The sequence below is a fragment of the Mytilus trossulus genome, chromosome 10 (assembly GCF_036588685.1).
Source record: "Mytilus trossulus isolate FHL-02 chromosome 10, PNRI_Mtr1.1.1.hap1, whole genome shotgun sequence".
NCBI classification, from domain to species: domain Eukaryota; kingdom Metazoa; phylum Mollusca; class Bivalvia; order Mytilida; family Mytilidae; genus Mytilus; species Mytilus trossulus.
This window is the reverse complement of record NC_086382.1, coordinates 13,906,267-13,926,021: the sequence shown is the minus strand read 5'-3', so window position 1 is coordinate 13,926,021 and position 19,755 is coordinate 13,906,267. Positions and strand designations below refer to the sequence as shown.

The following is a 19,755-nucleotide window of genomic DNA, read 5'->3' as shown; positions in this document are numbered from 1 at the left end:
TTCTCTCTTTAGTGACTAGAACTTCTCTACATAATGATCACATAGCGAATGTTATTTACCCTATTAAACATTGATCTACCCTCAAACAAATTGAACAATTCAACTCGAAAACAGATCTGAATCTCAACTATTGTGACGAATTATGATATTTGCTTTCCCTTGTGTTCTATTTTTGCATTGTTTCCAAAGTGACCAGGTCCAATTTGTATTAGGCGACATGTATACTTGCAAGACTTTTTTGTATACATATAAAACACGTATAAACAAAAGACAACTACTGAACAACAGGTTCATGACTCAGGACAAATAAATTTAATCAATGAAACAATGTAAAAAAAAAATAATAAAAAAAAATAAGAGGATGAGATTTTAAACAATATCAGAAGGACAACCATGACCTTGGACAAAATGACGTTAAATAAAATGACGTACACATGTAGTTATTTTATTGTAAGGAATAACTGGAGTATGGAAATATATTTTACGCTGTATCACGTAATATAACATTATTAATGTCACAGATGAAGACTGAGAACATATTATTTTTATAGCCGACCATTCGGTATGCAATTTTGTAATTTTTTGATGGTCGCACGATTGCCTGTAATTGTTTGCATCCACATCATTTGAACTTAAGTGGATAGTTGTCTCATTAGAAATCATACCAAATCTCCTTATTTTTATATTAACTTTACTAACATAATTTTAAATTGATCCTTTGCTTAGATAATCAAGATAAAAATGACCAGAATGACTTAAAAGGCAAGGACCAAGTACCAGAGAATCAGCAAACAAAGTCAACAGAAAATAACGAAGATGACCCAAATAAGAGAATGGATACAGGTTGTTTAATATTCTTTATTACTGTATAAATATATGTCTTTATTATGACCTTATCAATTTAAATGCTTGTCGTCTGTTTAAACCTTAGTTTGACATAATTAAATATAAGCAACAGTAGTATACCAATGTTTAAAGTTATTATCTTAAGCTGTTTGGTAGTTCACGATAGATTAATTTACAGCTTTTCGAGAACAGATCCTGACTGTTGTGATAAATTATGATATTTGCTTTCCCTTGTGTTCTTTTTTTTTTACATTGTTTCAATGGTGACCAGGTTTGTAACAGTTTTATGAAAAGTCCAATTTGTTTCAGACGACATGTAAACCTGCAAGCCTTTTTGTATACATAATATAAAATAAAATAAAAGTGTAAACATTTGACATATTATTACATTATTACGACGTGTTAATATCCTGTATATGAATATTTTTAATAATTAAATCTTAGGAAACTTATATTGCACCTAAACACTGTAAAGTTCGAGTTCAATTATTCTTTGTGTTCAATTTGTTGTTTTTTCTATCTCTACTTGTGAAATGAATTCCTTTTTTCATTTGTGATATAATTTAACTTATTTGTTTACAAAAAATACAGATTAAATCACCTCGCTTTCAGATAAAGCTTCATCGCAGGAAATATTCGAATTATTGAATGTTTTCTTTTGTACTGTCTTGATATAACTAATTTCCGAGGAATCAAATTTAGAAAATAACACGAGCAATATTTATAGACTAATATTCAATGTATAATGTGATAGTATTTGATGTCAGCTGTTATCATACTCATGTTACAAAAGGGTTTCACAGGCACATGGAATCGGTTATTTAGAATCACGGATTCTTTTATAGCAAAAAACTAGAATATTTGTATGTTCACGTCAAATATTGAAATTTGGAAGCCTGTCAACTATTGTTGGAATTGGGGAAACTGTTTTAAATATTTACCAGAAATTTGAATTCATAATTGAAAATGGGTTGACGGTTTAAAAAGTAAAATTACAAAAATACCGCACGCCGAGGAAAGTTCAAAACAGAAAGTGCATATTCAAATGGCTAAATCGAAAGATTGCTAATAAGGTCAGTAAAGTTTTTCCACGTGTTTCATGTTTACCAGTCTTATTACATTTGTATTTGTTGAAAAAATCGCTAACGTTTGAACATGTTAATATTTCAAAAATTAAATGCATCAGGATGAAACTCTTAATTGTTATTTAAATTATTTTTATTGAATTATGTTTTCAAATCATAGAAAATGACAATGCAGGAAATAACGATGATTTAAAAGTACCACAGGTTACAAAAGCAAATGTAGCACCATCAGAAGAAAACGAAAACCTAGACGAAAAAGAAGATTATGGAAGTGAGACGAGCACTGATTCCTCGTCCTCTTCCTCTGACAGTGAAGATGGTAAATTATGACTGTAACAGTGGATATTTTGATATGTTTCTCAAAATTTATTGCTTTTAAATTAAATTTTCCAAAATAGACTCCGTGTATTTGGATGTATCAGGTATGCAAAAGATCAAAACTGGCATTATCAAAATAAGGGTTATATAACCAAAATGACAACTAACAAAAAAAAAAATCATTAGGATTCGGCTTAATATTTCTGTATTTACAAACGGACGAAACATTTGTCAAATTCCGTGTTTTTGACCCATAAGGATGAATAAATCTAAAAACCATATACCGTTCCGTAGTCTCTTTTTTTCTCTCTTTTTAATAGCATTTGCAGGCGCGCTTTTATTTAGAAATCAGTGTATGATTGTAACCAAAGAATCAAATTCATCATGGGTTTTTATCAAAATGCAATGAATCGAAGATGGGATCATAGATATTTTCTTCCTAAAAAGCAGGGCGAAAAAACCCTGCTGAATCCTATTTTATATATAATTCTCCTATTTATTATTAAAGCTTGACATGTGATAAAACTATTTTTGTTACTGTTTTGAAGCTTTATATATTAATTGTGCATGTGTTAAATTTTTGATCGATATATCATAAATATCTGTTTATCAAACGTCTGCTGATCGGGCATATCATATTGGATCTGTGTCCGTTGGTTTATTTAAGAATTTGTACATTTAGTCAAATTCATTTACAATAATTTGAATAAACTTACGAAACACGTAAAGATAGCAAAATTTCACTGGTACTTGACAAAATGAACTGTTGTTTTTGTAGTATTTATTTTACACCATTTTCATTTTTGTTCAGCCCAGTAACTAATACCTGCTAATAATTTGCTTGTATAACAAATTGGAATTCATTTTTAGAGAAAAAGCTATAAATATATAAATGTATTAAGATGTAGTCTGAGTGTCAATTAGACAACTCTCCATCCAATTCATTATTTGTAGAAGTTAACAATTATAGACCAAAGTACGGCCCAAAAAAGACTTGAATAAGTATAAAACAATTCAAACAAAGAAACCAGCAGTGTAATCGATATAAATATGAGAAACGAGAAACACTTATGAACAACATCAACACACGACAACTACTGAACAACAGGTTCAGGACTTACGACGAAAAAATTTGGTAAATCAAACAATGTAAATACAATATATTAATAAACAAAAAGGAGATGAGATGTCAACAATATCAGAAAGATAACTATAACCTTGGACAAAATGACGTTAAATAAAATAACGTACACAATAATTTTATTGTAATGAATACATGTACATGGAGTATGGAAATATATTTTACGCTGTATCACGTAATATTACATTATTAATGTCACAGATGAAGACTGACAACACCTTTTTTTTTTTTATAGCCGACCATTCGGTATGCGATTTTATTATTGTTTGAAGGTCGCATGGTTGCCTGTAATTGTTTGCATCCATCTCATTTGAAGGAGGTTCGCTACTCAATTTCAAAATAACAACCTTTTCATAACACTAGTATACATTGATAGGGGATTATGCAAGGAACCAAAAGAGTAAAAAATAAATATAGGTCAATGTGCTTGTTTTCGAGATATTAGTCATTGAAATATTGGCGGGAAAATATTCTCTCTTGATTTTTTATAGCTTTATCATTGACAAGTTTAAGAGATCAAAAACTTTTAAAAAATTACAACGATTTTATGAGACTTTAACAGATGGATTATTAATATATGTAATAGATTTATAATTTAAAAGATGGAGGTCAATGGGCAAAATATTTTAAGCATTCGAATGGATAAAACAAGAGGAATCCGAAAATCTGACAAAAAATCCAAGACAAGCGAACATCCTTAAGTGGATAGTTATCTCATCGGAAATCATACCACATTTCCTTATTTTTATATTAACCCAGACTAGCATAAATTAAAAATGTTATCATTTACTTAGAAAATCAAGATGAAGATAATCAGAATGACTTAAAAGGCAAGGACCAAGTACCAGAGAATCAGCAAACAAAGTCAACAGATAATAAAGAAGATGAACCAAAGAAGAGAATGGATACAGGTAGTTTTATATTCTTTGATAATGTATGGCCTCATCAATTAAAATGCTTGTCGTCTGTTTAAACCTTAGTTGAAAATGATTGAATAAGGGTAACAGTAGTATACCACTGCTCGAAAGTATTAATTTAACGCTGTTTGGTAGTTCATGATAGATTAGTTTCAAGCTTTTTTCGGACATAGAGATAAACAGGTAGACATGTCCCGCATGGGCCCTAAAATTAGATACTGTTCATGTATGTTGACCTCAAAATATCTGTTAGTTCATATTTCAAATACGAATATAGATATCCAACGAATAATATTGAATCTACAGTACATGGTTTTGTTTTCCAACAGACATATATTGTTAAATATTAGTCAACCAACTTATTCAATATTTGTGTCTTTCATGAAGCTCACACATATAGATGGTAGCTACTATTTTATTTCTATTGATGTTATATTACATTTGAAAATTTTCATCCAGATCAAGGCAGTCTCAAAGGCGAACAAACAAAAGAACAGCTCAACTCAAAAGACGATAAAGGAGAGGAACACTATGAGAGAAGTAACACAGGAAGTAATAAATACTCTTAATTGTTAACTTATGTCGTCTTTAATAACCTCATTATTATACAATAATAATAGAAACTTTAATAAGCAAACATTATCTACAAGATTTACAATTAAAACAGTATAGAGAAAATATCCGACGTCTCCTTGGAATTATTGCCCTTTAAAGACGAATTTTATTATTATTATTTTTTTACCTTTTATGATAAAATTATAAAAGATGGATAGACACCTTAAATCACAAAAATGATAAGCAAGGCAAGATCTACTAAAAAATATTTATATCGCTGATATAGGTTATAGGATATCACTGTATGTAGGAAGATTGGGCATAACTTATTAAGTTCACAGACAAAGATTTAAAACCAGCTTTTTCCTGAACTAACATAAAATCAAGCATGTTGTAATTTTCTTAGATAATCAGAACACAGATAGCCATACTGAATTTACAGCCAGATTATTATGAATATTGATATAACTGTTTTCCAAAATTACTTTAAGTTGTTTGTTAAACCCCCATTGTTGTGGTCATTAATACTATTCGTTTGAAAGCTGTTTTGAAGCTCCTGATACATTACTTAAAAATGATTTCAGTAACAAAGTTATTCAGAGATTGAAATATTTAATATTGTATCTTGTTAAAGTTTATTCATTTTATTACATGTAAGTGTTATCGTGTTCTTTATTTGTCTTTGTAAACAGTTAACCTTCACTCTTTATTCCATGTTTGGTAACATTGTTTTGGCGTGGCTTGGTACTTATGGGTTGTTGTTCTGTGGCTATATTTTGTATGCTTGTCTTTTATTTATGTTTTATGTGCTTTTTAAGTACACCATTTTGTTTTTCTTTGATGACATATTTGTTTGTTTTCATTATGGTTTATTTTAACACAATATTCACTGGTTTACTCCTATTTTTGACATTTCAACCTATGACATCTGTATGTTCTGATCACACATTGTTGTCACTTTTATTGAATTTTATGAGACTATCAAACAATTTAGAAGTTTAGTTAGCTATACAACAATGTTTAATCACAACTTTCTACACAAGGAAAAATATATACCAAGTCAGGATTGGAAGGAACCGTCTGATTTAAATTTACCAGGAAATCGGTACATTCGTTATTCTACTTTTGGCTCCCATACATGTGAAATGACCACAAAATGGCGCTTGGTTCTTGGTTTAAATACGTGTTCGGCTGCCTTACTTTTGGTCTCGCAGTTCAAAAAACGTATGTCAAGTAAAGAATAAATGTGTGGTGTATTTAAGTGCCTAAAATCTTTCGAAGAACACTCCGGTAAGAAGCTGAAGGATTGCGAATCATCGTGAGTTTACTCATCTCAGTTGTTGAAGGATTAAAAAGTTCTGGGATAATATCTATACAATATCCGGTGGTAACTTAGATCAGTATCACACATTAGCTTATAGTGCTGTCAAATTACTATCTTCATCGCTCTATGTATACGAGTACCGTGTCATCTTTTGTTTTTACCAAAAAAAACTTATTTAATCGTTTTCGTTATTGTTACCGTGAAAGTTACAAATGTTACAATTTTCAATTTCATACAATGAAAATGAAGAATCAACATATGCTTGTCCTAATTATGACGGTAGCACCCTGAACACATGTTTGCCAACATATAACCTACATACTTTTGTCAATCAATGTGAACCCCCAAATCATTGTTGTTAACGATAATTTTTTATATTCAGTGACACAACAGTGTATACAATAATTAAATGTTGAATTCAACAAAACACTTACTTTTTTATAGCCCAGTGGAAGATGATTTTTGTCGTTTTGGATATAACATGTATAAGTGTTCTTATTTTTCAATACTTATACTTGTATTCATTGTAATGGTGTTATAAACTTTACAAAATTGTGGATGTCTGCTAATATCTGTCCATCTATATTTATTGTTACTGTTACTCAATTAAACTATTGAGTTATTTTATTGACAGACGACCAGTCAAATGATGAAACTGATACTACTAGCCCTGGTACGACACAAAATATTGATCTTGATAACAATCAGACTGGTGAAAATGAAGGAAATAATCAACCGAAAACTACAGAACGTTCTTCTATTAGTGATTTATCTGATATCGAAAATCGTGAAGGTGACAAGATACATTTAAATATTGATGTCGACGATTCTGTAAACCCTAGTGCAACCAGTCCAGAGCATCTAGGTATGTACAGTTATCTAAATTTTCGCTGATACAACTGCATTTTGAATATAAATACCCTATTTCAATTGGTAATGGACTAAAGCAAAACAATAATTTTCCACTCTTTAAAGGGTATATTACAATCTTCTCGTTAAATCTATTTCAAAACTACCGGTGATAATATACATGTCATACAAATACGTCACAATTTGTGACGTTGATCCATTCATGTGAATTGCAGTTTTTGTTTCATTTTTGGTGTCGTAAATTCATAGTAAGTGTTCGTTGTTGTTTTGCAGTTAACATGTTGTGATGTACTTTTTTATGCCCCACCTACGATAGTAGAGGGGCATTATGTTTTCTGGTCTGTGCGTCCGTTCGTCTGTCCGTCTGTCCGTCCGTTCGTTTGTCCGTCTGTCCCGCTTCAGGTTAAAGTTTTTGGTCAAGGTAGTTTTTGATGAAGTTGAAGTCCAATCAACTTGAAACTTAGTACACATGTTCCCTATGGTGTGATCTTTCTAATTTAAGACCAAATTAGATTTTTTACCCAATTTCACGGTCTATTGAACATGTAAAATAATAGTGCAAGTGGGGCATCCGTGTACTTTGGACACATTCTTGTTTTTTATAACTTATCACTTTATTTCTCTGTGCTGACTGTTCTCGTGTTTGTGTGTACTGTACAACTGTCACGTAGTGTTGTCATTTAATCGATATATTTAGCATTGCAAAAAAAAGTTGAAGGTACAGCCAAGCATTTGTTTTAAGATGTCCTGTACCAAGTCAGGATTATGACAGTTGTTATCAAGTAGTCCGTAATGTATATTGGCGTTTGTTTTTGTTGCAGTTAAGTGTTTATGTTGTTCTAATATATAGTTGATATGTTGTCCTCTTGTTTTTATTTTTTACCTTGAATGTTTTCGCTTGATCGACAATTGAAAAGCGGTAAACTACTGTTGGATTATTAACAAAAAACGTTACCAATGAAACATGTTGCCATAGAGGTTTTTCGTTTATTTATTTTTATGCCCCACCTACGATAGTATAGGGGCATTATGTTTTCTGTTCTGTGCGTCCGTTCGTTCGTCCATCCGTCTGTTCGTTCGTTCGTCTGTCCCGTTTCAGGTTAAAGTTTTTGGTCAAGGTAGTTTTTCATTAAGGTGAAGTCCAATCAATTTGAAACTTAGTACAAATGTTCCCTATGATATGATCTTTCTAATTTTAATGCCAAATTAAAGTTTTGACCCCAGTTTCACCGTCCACTGAACAAGGAAAATGATAGTGCAAATGTGGCATCCGTGTACTATGGATACATTCTTGTTTGAAAAATGGGTTGTTATGCTGCGGTGTTACATTAAAGTCTCAATCTGAACATCTGAAAGAAAATATTGTTTCTTGCAAATTGTGTATATAAACGCATGTATACTGTTTTATGCATTTTAAGATTCATATCTTATAACATTTTCTTTATCGAATACATGTACTTATGGATTCCTTCGCATAATGTCCTTTTGCTCATTTTGTTAGTTATGTTTTTTGTGTTTTTGCGTCAATTGGAATAGTTTGTCCTTTGTAAGCTGAATTTTATGTTTGCTCTATGTTATATATATTAGACCATTATTGCAGGTTGAACGGAGGGTAGGGCTGATTGCAAATACGTGAACACCGGCCACATTTTTTATTTGTCTGTCCAATGTTAGGTGTCTGTAGTTAAGTAGCTGCCGTTTATTGTTTTATATCATATTTGTTTTATTTATTTTGTTTGTTCATCAATAACGATGTTTGCTATGCATTATTTGTTGTGCTCATTATTGATGGCTGAGTGGTGACCTGAAGTTGCTAACTTCTACGTCATTAGGTCTATTATTATAATGTTGGTATTCATATCCCAAGATATAATAGGCGACAGTGAAGAGCATAAATCATAAGATTGATTCCTTAAAATTAACTTGATGTTGATGGTATTATGTCTGTCATGTTTAAATTTACAAAAAATATATGAAGAGTTTAAAAAATTTAAATATGACAATGAATGAAACAGATTTGGAGAAAACGTGATAAGAACATTTAGCAAGAGGCATTTGCAAACCTGTTTGATGATAAGTACAGTAATTTCTATAGTATTTTTTTCTTTCTCGTTATCATCATTCTGTAACCAATTGCTTCTTCTGATGTATCACAAGGATAAAAGCGAGCAATCAGTTTTTGTCATCAATCAGACAAATATATTGCACAATCATGTTAACAGGCATAGTCCCTAATGCATACTAGTAGTTGAGGTCTTAGGAAATAGTTTTTGTTCCTACCTTTAAAAGCTTTTTGATTTAAATGCTGTAGGAAGTTATGTATTCGTCTTTTCAAAATGTGGTACATTAAAATATTTATTGATTGTAAACAAATGATTTTTAATCTAATAATCATTCTCATTATATCTGTCCAAAGCTTTGTTTCTGTGACAGTAATTAGGGTATTTAAATACTTGTAAATATTTATTTTTAAATCTTAGTATTAATTGATCTAATACAGAATCGACATGCCCACTTGATTTTTTTTTGTCAATTTCAGCTTCAAACAAAACGTTTTTGTGCTAAAATTAAGGTTGCATCTTAATCTGACAAAATTTACAGTACACTGTTCCACCACTAAAATCATTATACTTGTTGTTTTATAATAGAACATATAAACATGACAAGGACAGATATAAAACTAATCAATTGTTGGTTAAGTTTTCAGCTCACCTGCCCTAAAAGGCCAAGTGAGCTTTCTGATTACTTTGCGTGCCGACGTCCGTCATCGTCGTTCATTAACTTTTACAAAAATCTCCTCCTCTGTAACTACTTAGCCAAATTTAACCAAACGTCGCCACAATCATAATTGGGGTATCTAGTTTGGAAAAACTAGTGTGCATAGACCCCGCCTTCAAACTTACTTAACCTCCAGGGCTAAACTAGAAAGAAGGGGTTTAATGCAGTTTTTTGTTTATATCTCTGAAACTAAAACATTTAGAGTACTTTAGTCAAGTGTACACATAATAACGGTATCTATTTGAAATGCCCTACCAAGCACCATGGCCGTCGAAGCTAAAATTAGCAAATAGAGGTAAAATGCAATTTGTGTCTATTATCTTGAAAACTGCTATGCGTGGAGAAAATCTAGCAGGGGCAATCATGTTCTACCTAATGTCTCTTTTTTTAATTAAGTCAAAACAGTCAGATAACTTCTTACTAGAACACACCCACGAAATCGTTGGCATATACAGCTTGTAAACTGTTGTAAGATGATTTTTTTGTAAAAGATATTATGTATGGAGAATTTCATAAAAGGTATCAAACGCCCTCTCCCTTTTTCCAAAGTCCGATATTTGTTTCCTTTCTGTTAAATTCAATTATTTTCGTGTTTCTGGCCTCATACCACAATTATTCTTCTCCTTTGCAACAGTGTATCTTTTGGTAAAAGTCAAATTAGATTAAAAATTTGCACCGCTTCAAACATGAAATAAATGTAACTGCTTATATAGACCATTATAAGTCTAATAAAATATGCTTCTAGGACAATCCATCAGTGTTTTTTTCCTTTTGAGAGCCTTATTAACATGCCAATGGTAGGATATGAATCTTGTATAAATGACTAAGACCGTCTAAGGCTAATTTGAGGGGTGGTCGGAGGGGTCCTGATCCCGAAATCCCGGGCTTAAAAACATGAAATCCCGAGATGCAGAATTTAAAGAAATTCATATCCCGAAATCCAGAAATTGAAAAATATAATCCCGGATCCCGTAATGATCAACCCCAAAATCCCGTACTTAAAAACACCAGATCCTGACGTCCCCAACAAGGTCCTGCCTCCCTCTAATCTCTACCCTACTATAATTTTTGCCAAATCACTACTTTCACTTTCAACAATAAATTTTATGCCCCATTTACGGGCATGATGTTTTTAGTCTGTGCATCCGTGCGTTCGTTCGTTCGTTCGTTCGTCCTTCCGTCCGTCCGTCCTTCTATCCCGCTTCAGGTTAAAGTTTTTGGTCGAGGTAATTTTTTGATGAAGTTGAAGTCCAATCAAGTATAATGTTTTACTTATTATAAAATATATATATGAAAACAATAGACAGAATACAGAGAGTCTCTATATATTAAAGTAGCATAATAGTAGTTTACATGTAGATAAACGCGAAAAATAATTGTCCTCTCTAAGGAGGTATAATAGTTGTGGTTCTTGCGATCTAAACACCATGAAATGGAGAACGCTCTGATTGGCTTATTTATTTTTCATTTTTAATATCTATCAAACGATTGGTTGTACTTGTGCATGTTTCAAACCGGAAGTCTTATCTATGACTAAAATTCAGTCTGATGACAGAATCAATATCCGGACTTCTTTTTGTCGTTTTTCTCCAAAAATAACTCAATCTGAATAATCATAACAATGGATGAAAAATGCGACTATGCATGTTACCTATAGAACACAGAGGCATGATGATTAATTTATCGTGGAAGAAAGAGAAGCGACACACAAAATGAGGTCTTCTCGTTTAATAGTATAGATAAGAATATTGCCCTTGGAAAAAAATTCTTCCATTTTTGCATATCATTTTGAAAACAATTACAGATAATTAGAAACTTGAATTATCAAAAGTGATCAGTTTAACAAGATCTCCAAATAAGTCAAACATGGCTGAAATCCCGCTTGTTAGAATTACTATTATAAAGGTTGTCTCTATTAGGCGAAAATCATATCTCTGTGGCTCTCGTCTTGCTCGATTAAAGTAATACCTATGCATTTTGAAATGTCTTAATTTGAAGCAAGGTAACACCTCTTAAAAGATAATTTTGGAATCTTTGGTCCAGGAAAAATATCTACAAAAAGATTGACACAATTATGTTATCGGTCTCCTTTATGATCAGTAACTTTGCTGTGACAATCAATTGAAAAAGGTATTACAAATTTTTTAAACATAGCAAAATCAATGTGTGCCAAAGCTGATCCTTTACACCAGAAATGATATACAAAAAAAAAAAAAAAATGTATGTTCATATAACAACAGCACGGCATACTTGAAATGTGCGTTTTAACCTTGAAAACTTAAATTGGTAAATTAGTTGATAGAAGTTAAAGTATATATTTTGATCCACATAGATTCCATTAAAATATATTATTGTTGCATTGTTTCATTCATCAATTGTAAATAAAAACATATCAGGTGACCGACACAGACTCCTTGGTTTCATTTCAAAGTAAAAGTATATTCCGATAGCTGTGCAAAGCATGATATTCTTTAAAATCTTGGAGGATTTAGATCTTTTATGTAATAAGGTCCGAAATAAAAATATGTGAAAAGTTCGACGAAAAAAACCCAAAGAATAGAAGTCGGCTCTGTAAAATACAGTTATCGTGGAAATATTAACGCATGCTATATATCATCATTAAGACCGGTTGGGTTATCTAGAGTCATCTGAAACCATGCTTAAATGGTTTGGATTGATGCTTGAACTGGTTCTTTTTTTTTGTACTCTATCAATTAGGGAGCATATGTCAGAGTCGACTTTGCACTTTTATTATTAATAGTATATTGTGAATACATAATTTAGAGATACTGACTTACAACATCAGGAAAAAAAAGATATATTGCCCAAAAATCGTATGTTTAATTGTAGTTAATACAGGTGCATGTTCAAATGTAATACCACCCGAAGCATCCAGCGATGTTAACAAACAAGGAAAGGGAAAATCAACTGACAGTGCAAAGAAAAAGAAAAAGAAGAAAGAAGACGACAAAGTGAGAATATTTAATGAAAAACAAGCAACTTGTACTGATTCTATTGTTTAAAGGATTGTTTAATGTATTTATATATGTACGTCTGAAAAGAGAGAAACACCACACAATTCAAACAATGTTGATGATAAATACATAAGTCAATAAAGAGATATAATATCCTTGTTATGATGAAATATATGGTAATTTATACCTATAGAATTGACATGTCATTTTATTCTCTCATGATAAGATTCCTACATACATTGAAAATCAGTAATTTTGTAAGTAAAGCATTAATATGAATATCAAATCTGAAACTAAGTGCTGCAAATAACTTGTTTGAAGTGTAACTGAATCATTGCTTAATAAAATTAATAAAATACAAAAAAGCTGTCAAAACATCATGATAGGATTAAAAGAACATCCGGATTTAATAAGGTTTTGTAGCTATGAATACAATGATCAATGCGTATCAGATGATCTTTAAATTTAATTTAATGGTTTAGCCACCAATAAACAATGTTAATGCCGTTTATCAATATAAAAAAAATTGAAATAATTTCACGTGTTCTCTTCATTGAACTACTTTTAAATTACTGTTAAAATTATACCTTGATTAAAGTCAAACTTTACCTTCAAACGTTATGATTTTAGTTGGAAAAAAAATTGAAATATGACACTTTTTATCCTTTAGTGCGTTTCTATGTATTTTGGTGTTGTTTTTAGTTGCAGTTGAGTGTTTTTGTTGTGTTCCTCTTCTAGTTGATGTGTTTCCTCGGTTTTGGTCTATGACACGGATTTCTTTTTCCTTTTTTTGTTTTTGACTATTGTCTTTATACATATGGCTTAAAAGAAGAACGCATCTTATAACAAATGTGTTATTAAATGTTGTTGCAGAAAATTGAAAAGAAACTCGCAAAAAAATTAGAAACAGATAAAAGAAAAAAAGAAAAAGCAGAAGAGAAGCGACGAAAAATCGAAGATGACATAGACAAGAAACAAAAAGAAAAGGAAAAACAATTAAAAAAAGTAAGCGAGAAGAAAAATCAAGAAGATAAAAAAGCAGTAATAACTAAGGCGAGTCTGCAACCCAAAACAGAACCAACAAATGAGGGGAGCTCTATAGATAATAAGGTCAGTGATACAATTTGAAAGTTTATAGAAATACATACTGTATTCGACTTTTAGATATTTTTGTTATTCATTTTACAAATTGTTGACTAAAATTCTAAGTAATTTAATAGATAGGAAGACAAAATTCTTTTTGCAGGCAACTTTCTCGCCCAAAATTAAAATGTGTTTTAGGTAATGGAGTGTTTAATAAAATGTTTGCATATCCTTAAAAAAAGACGTTGATAAGTAAGTTGAACAGTGCAAAAAGAACCAAACATCTGCATAAAACAATGCCTGTACCAAGTGAGGCATATGACAGTTGTTATCCGTTTGTTTGATGTGTTTGAGCTTTTGGGTTTGCCATTTGTTTTATTTTCCTTGGAGTTAGGTATATTTATTTTTATTTTACTTTTTCAATCTCATTGACACAGTTTTATCATACTGATGCATACGTCTTTCTCCCTTGGGAGAATATGTGATTACCATTTTTATTTAATTTTCTTTGCCACTTGTCACTCGATTTACGAGATGTGAACATGCATACTGCTGTCGCCTCATCTTTATTATATAAATATGATCGATGTTAAAGTATGAAAATGCACTTCATTTATAGAGTGGTGTGAAAACCGAGGAACAACCGCTATTGCAGAATGATGGAAACCAAGCGAAAACCGAGGCAGTGTCGGATGATATATCAACATCATTACAAAAAACAACAGTAAGACATTGACTAAAACGGAGGTGCAATTCGACTTGAACAAAACACTTAAAATCTTTCAAGGCTTTGTAAAATTCTATTGCAAAGACGTATTCACTAAGGAATGAGAACATCTGTGTGCCAGTAAATTTAACTCTACTGAATTAATGTAGTCTAAATTACTTTCCCTGTTAAGGATGTTTATCGGTGATAATAATATCCTATAATACTCATCTGGTGGCAACATGGTCAGGTTTATATTTTAAAACGTCATTTACATCCTTTAATCATAAACTACTTACTTGATCGACCTTTTGGCGTTTTAAACGTCATTGATGAATCGTTTGAAGAGAGTATTTTTTTTTATGTTATATTGATATGATTAACTAATACCTTTATATTGCTAGACTCGTTCTGGTTGAATGTGTTGACACTTGTTTATTGGCGTTTGGATGATGTCGTATTGGTATAATTTTTCCTTACACATCATTTCACCTACTGATTTGTTTTGAATTAACCATTAAATAACTATAAATCATGTTTGTTTGACAAAAAAAACCCGTCTGATAATTTAAAGCTGTGGCAACTGTTAGCTGATTCTGTATCCTTCTTCTACTGAAATATGCGTTTTGAACTATATATTGTTTGATACCCTAATTGATATATTGCCTGACACTATTTTGGCGCATCTCACGGAATATAAGTTTTTAATCTTCAAATTCGTATTCGGAGTGACCTTTTCAAAAGTTTGATCTGAGCGTTATTTATGTATGTGTCTGGCATACCAAATTCTTATCCTCGAATTTTTATGAGGTTTTTTTTATTATGACTGATGATAAGCAGCAAGTGGATAGATATTATATACATTTGTTTTCTCTTTTTTTGTGTTTTATTCATGTTTCTTGATCAGTGAGAGCTAAATGTTTCTCCTCACTAGTAAAATATATGTTCTTGGCAAATGATTGGTCGAAACTTAATATGATGACAAATTTTCTTGGTTTCTTCTATATTTTCCTATTCTGACGTCATTAAAAAAAGCAGACCGTTTTGGATGACGTCACATATAAAGAACCAGTTTCTGAACATGTTTGAAAATGGAGGATAAGATTCCACCACTTTAACTCGTGTATTGCAATTATTGTCCATTCTCATCAGTTAAATTTGGATTATTTAGAAAGCCCGGCGAGCCTCGTCCTTTAAATATTTAAATTAAACTGTCTCGAGTGGAGAGATATCGTAACACACTTGTTGAAGTGATCGAATTTATGTATCTCTAACATTTATACGAAATTGTAATTCATGTAGTTCATATAAAGTCACATGGTACAAATGAACAAAGATTAAAAGCACATGTATGTTACTTTTGTTTTGGTTGGAAGGCCGTTACACTACTTGTACTTACTCCATCAGGTAATCAACACTTAAAAAAAAATAACATAGAGACCTAATGGGAAACATACATCATATTAACATACATCAAGGAAAAAAATATTAATTTGAAAAAAAATATTTTTAAGATTTTTTTTCTGCAAATATATAGAAGTCAAATGGACAATAGCGTGAAATGTTAAGTCGATATTGTTGAACCTCTAATTTGTTATTGTATTACTATTATAGGCAACACCCAACAAGGCTAATGAAACTGGCATACAACAAAATTTACAACATGCAAGGTAGGCCGTCTAAGTTATACTATAGAATTAATGTTTTGCTGAATGTTTTGAATATCGTGTTCGGTTTTCAAGTACAAAGTTTAAAAATAGACATACTTTGCATGAAGTCCGTAAAAATTGATAAAACAAACGTTACATTATATCAACACATTATATGAATGGAAACAATTGTCATATTTAACACTTTGGACAGGCATTTACAAAAAAAAAAGCAGGGTAACACCTGGTTTATATAGGTAGCTAAAACCGTCCACTAGTATGATTATTGTTTATAGCTACGTTATATAGACAACATTTGATAAGCAACATACAATGTTTGAATGAAAGATTAGGTAAAATAGGAAATTATTTCATTTTCATGTAGTGACAACCAAACTAATGCGAACACCACAGATGAGAATGCTGTTACTGTTTATTTCCATGCTATTTTTTCTCCTACTATACTGCAAAACCATGAGAATGACGATGTGTTCGTAAGAGTAAATGCCAAATATGTAAAGATGAACTATAAACGGTAAGTATATTTTGGATAAGGTGTGTTATCTTATAATTAAATCTCCCTAGGTTCATGTAATAAACATATCTTTTTTTATAAATTTTACTGTATGAGTCAATGTAAATTAATACTAGAACACTACAATACTGGAATGGAATACGTTTTTATCAACAGCATTGTACTATATAAGTTATAAATAAAGTTAAATTCTTTGATTAGCCGTTTTTGCGTCATGTCGGCTAACAAATTTGAAACTGTACCTACGCCTTATTTTAAGTCTACAATTTTAGTATTCGTTCTGTCATTTTATAAAGTCATGCTGATTAAAATACTACAATAGGAAACAATGTGACAATGATTGGATTTAGTAGTATATAGTAGTATATATACCCTTAAAGAAGTTTGACCTGTAGCTTTCTTCGGTTATACGTTTATTCAGTGAACAAAAAACGGTCTTTAAATTTAGTTGTATAGATAGTATGAACATATAGAGTAGAGACAACATATTTTCAAGCTTAAGAAGGGTCCAAGGGTAAAATACGAATGTATATTTATCATGTGACAACTTTCCCCTGAAAAAAAAAGAAGAAAAAAAAGCCATCCTGTCAGGTTATTTTGACATATTCTTTAAAATGCAATGTCCAAACATCGTTTTTGTTTCCCATAAATGAAAGTTAATGGTCGACTTTTCGATTTTAGCACATTTTTATACGCAAGTTATCGTTGGGTTCTTTTCGATTTCAAACAGATTTCAATCAGATTTTTCTTCATAATTTCAGATGATAATGCAGTTGGTTGTGATTTTTTTTTAAGTATGAAGAAAACTCAGACTAAAGATACATTAGAGAAGTTATTTCTGTAGTGTTTTGTTGTTAATTTTATGGGAAGAAGTTCATTTTATACTGATGCTTTTGATTATTATTCATAGTTTAAATGCCTGGACAAAGGTGAACTTGTTCTATTACATACGTTGCATTGAGTTTCTGTGATTTCCAAGTGAAATAGAATCCGATAATTTCACATGTGAAATAAACTCGGTTATGTCACTCCTCTGACGTCATACTACAATACATGTAGGTGTTGTTAAGGAGTTGTCGATGAAGTCGCATCAAAGCTTAGGAAAAGATAAGTATACAAATATTAATGGTTTTTAACTTTAATAGTAAAGGCTTTGAACCTATTTATTTTATAGATATAGATAAAAATCTTGATTATTTTAGGGAGATACTCGGTCTTTGTTGGTATAATATGTACTTACGCAAATCTTGTATTCGACAATGTAATGTAGAGTTTGAAATTCTACACGAGAAAACATTTAGAAGATTTCATTCTTTTATAGAACGATTAGTACACCAAAACCAGAACTCGTAAGTTACCAGTACGAAGGTATGACTGTCATAAAAAAAAGTAAAACCACCCCTTGGGCAGTTACGTACAATTATTTTGTGAAAGTTGGTGGTAAAGATGAAGTAGAAGAATTCATTTTCAATCAGGGACAGTCAGACTTTACTGCAAGAACTATCACAACTGGAAGATTGACACAAAAAGGTAAAATTAAATGAAGAACTAAAACAAAGTACAGCATTGTTTGGTCATTAACCAAAACATGTTCAGAATATAAGGAGAACAGTTTGCAAGGACATAAAATCTCAAAAAATATGTTTCATTGGATTACAATAAAGAAACAAGAGGTGTTTTTAGCTGAACAAACTCGAATGACCAAGCCAACTTTTCTTATCACAGTATGTGGTTGTCCGTCGTCGTCCGTTGAATTTTACACAAATAATACTTACCCTTAATGTAACTAGTTTAAAACAATTGTTTTCAACACTTTTGCCTGAAAACCAACATGGTGAGCATATCTTAAATTAATATTAAGTCAAAATCTTTGTTGTGTTTATTATCTTAGAAACCGCATCAGATCGAGAAAATCTGACAGGTGCAGAAACGTTCAAAAAATCAAGATCTGGATTAGTGAGAATACGTCATAACTATCAGATGTAATTTTAGAGAACTTATTGTCTGTTTCAGGATGTACAAGGGTGAAATTAGAACATCTTGAATTCAAAGTTGATACTGAAACTCAGAGGAAAATTAGTCAAGAACAAAATAAGCAAAAATATTGATAGGTGTTGTGTTTCTGTTGTATGGTAGTTCTCTTATATTTGATGTGTTTCCCTCAGTTTTACTTTGTAACCCAGACTTGTTTTTTTCTTCGATTTATGAATTCCGAACAGCGGAATACTACTGTTGCTTTTATTTATGAAGCCCGTTTTCGATATATCATTATTAATTTAAGAAAAGACTGATTCGGACTTTTGCCTTACATTTGCAATTGAATTATTTGTGTCTCAAATCAAAAGAAAAGAAATCTAGAATCTGCCTCTATTTTGGTTAATGACCTTTATGAGCTATTCAAGTCTTATATAAAAAGATAAATGGCTGTTATGGGGTAAAATAATTTACCCTGTATCGTAGGAAAACAACAATGGAGTCAAAATTTTTGACGGAAAATTCTAAACCTGACCTTAATATAGCCTAAATGACGTTAATTGCTCTTTTTGACTATGATTTGAAGTCTATTATGAGTAGATAAAAACTTCAAAATGCAAGCAACTCATCGTTTATACCATGAAAATGTGTATGCCAGACGCGCGTGTCGTCTACAAAACATGCAAATGACTCATCAATGACTCTCGAATAAAACATGGTCAGCATCAACAGATTTAATAATTCGAAATGCTGAAAAAGTGGGTTATTCTAGGATATATATTTTTACGAAACTTCCAGTTTAAGCTGAAAAAGGAGCACCTATTGTCTATATTTACAGAAATGCAATTTATAGATGACAACTCAAATCTGAGTTTAGCTAACGCAAGTATTGTACTCACTTTAACGGTATAAATTGTTGTCTGGAATTTTAAAATGTTTCTTCAGTGATCCCCAAACCTATAAAAAAAAATCAATATTTTGGCTTATATTTTGAAGTTA

The 19,755-nt window shown here is 31.2% G+C and overlaps 1 protein-coding gene across 1 annotated transcript in view; it reads left to right on the top strand.

The window, feature by feature from the left end:
* The window catches only part of LOC134687715 (E3 ubiquitin-protein ligase rnf213-alpha-like), a 117,332-nt gene that overhangs the window by 26,548 nt on the left and 71,029 nt on the right, over positions 1-19,755 (top strand). Inside the window, exons 6-16 of the mRNA XM_063548172.1 lie at positions 727-843; positions 2,092-2,250; positions 4,185-4,301; positions 4,767-4,859; positions 6,821-7,051; positions 12,685-12,806; positions 13,683-13,919; positions 14,512-14,616; positions 16,213-16,268; positions 16,633-16,782; positions 18,104-18,312. Coding sequence (XP_063404242.1) covers positions 727-843; positions 2,092-2,250; positions 4,185-4,301; positions 4,767-4,859; positions 6,821-7,051; positions 12,685-12,806; positions 13,683-13,919; positions 14,512-14,616; positions 16,213-16,268; positions 16,633-16,782; positions 18,104-18,312 — 1,596 coding nt within the window. The remainder of the gene's footprint in view (positions 1-726; positions 844-2,091; positions 2,251-4,184; positions 4,302-4,766; positions 4,860-6,820; positions 7,052-12,684; positions 12,807-13,682; positions 13,920-14,511; positions 14,617-16,212; positions 16,269-16,632; positions 16,783-18,103; positions 18,313-19,755) is intronic.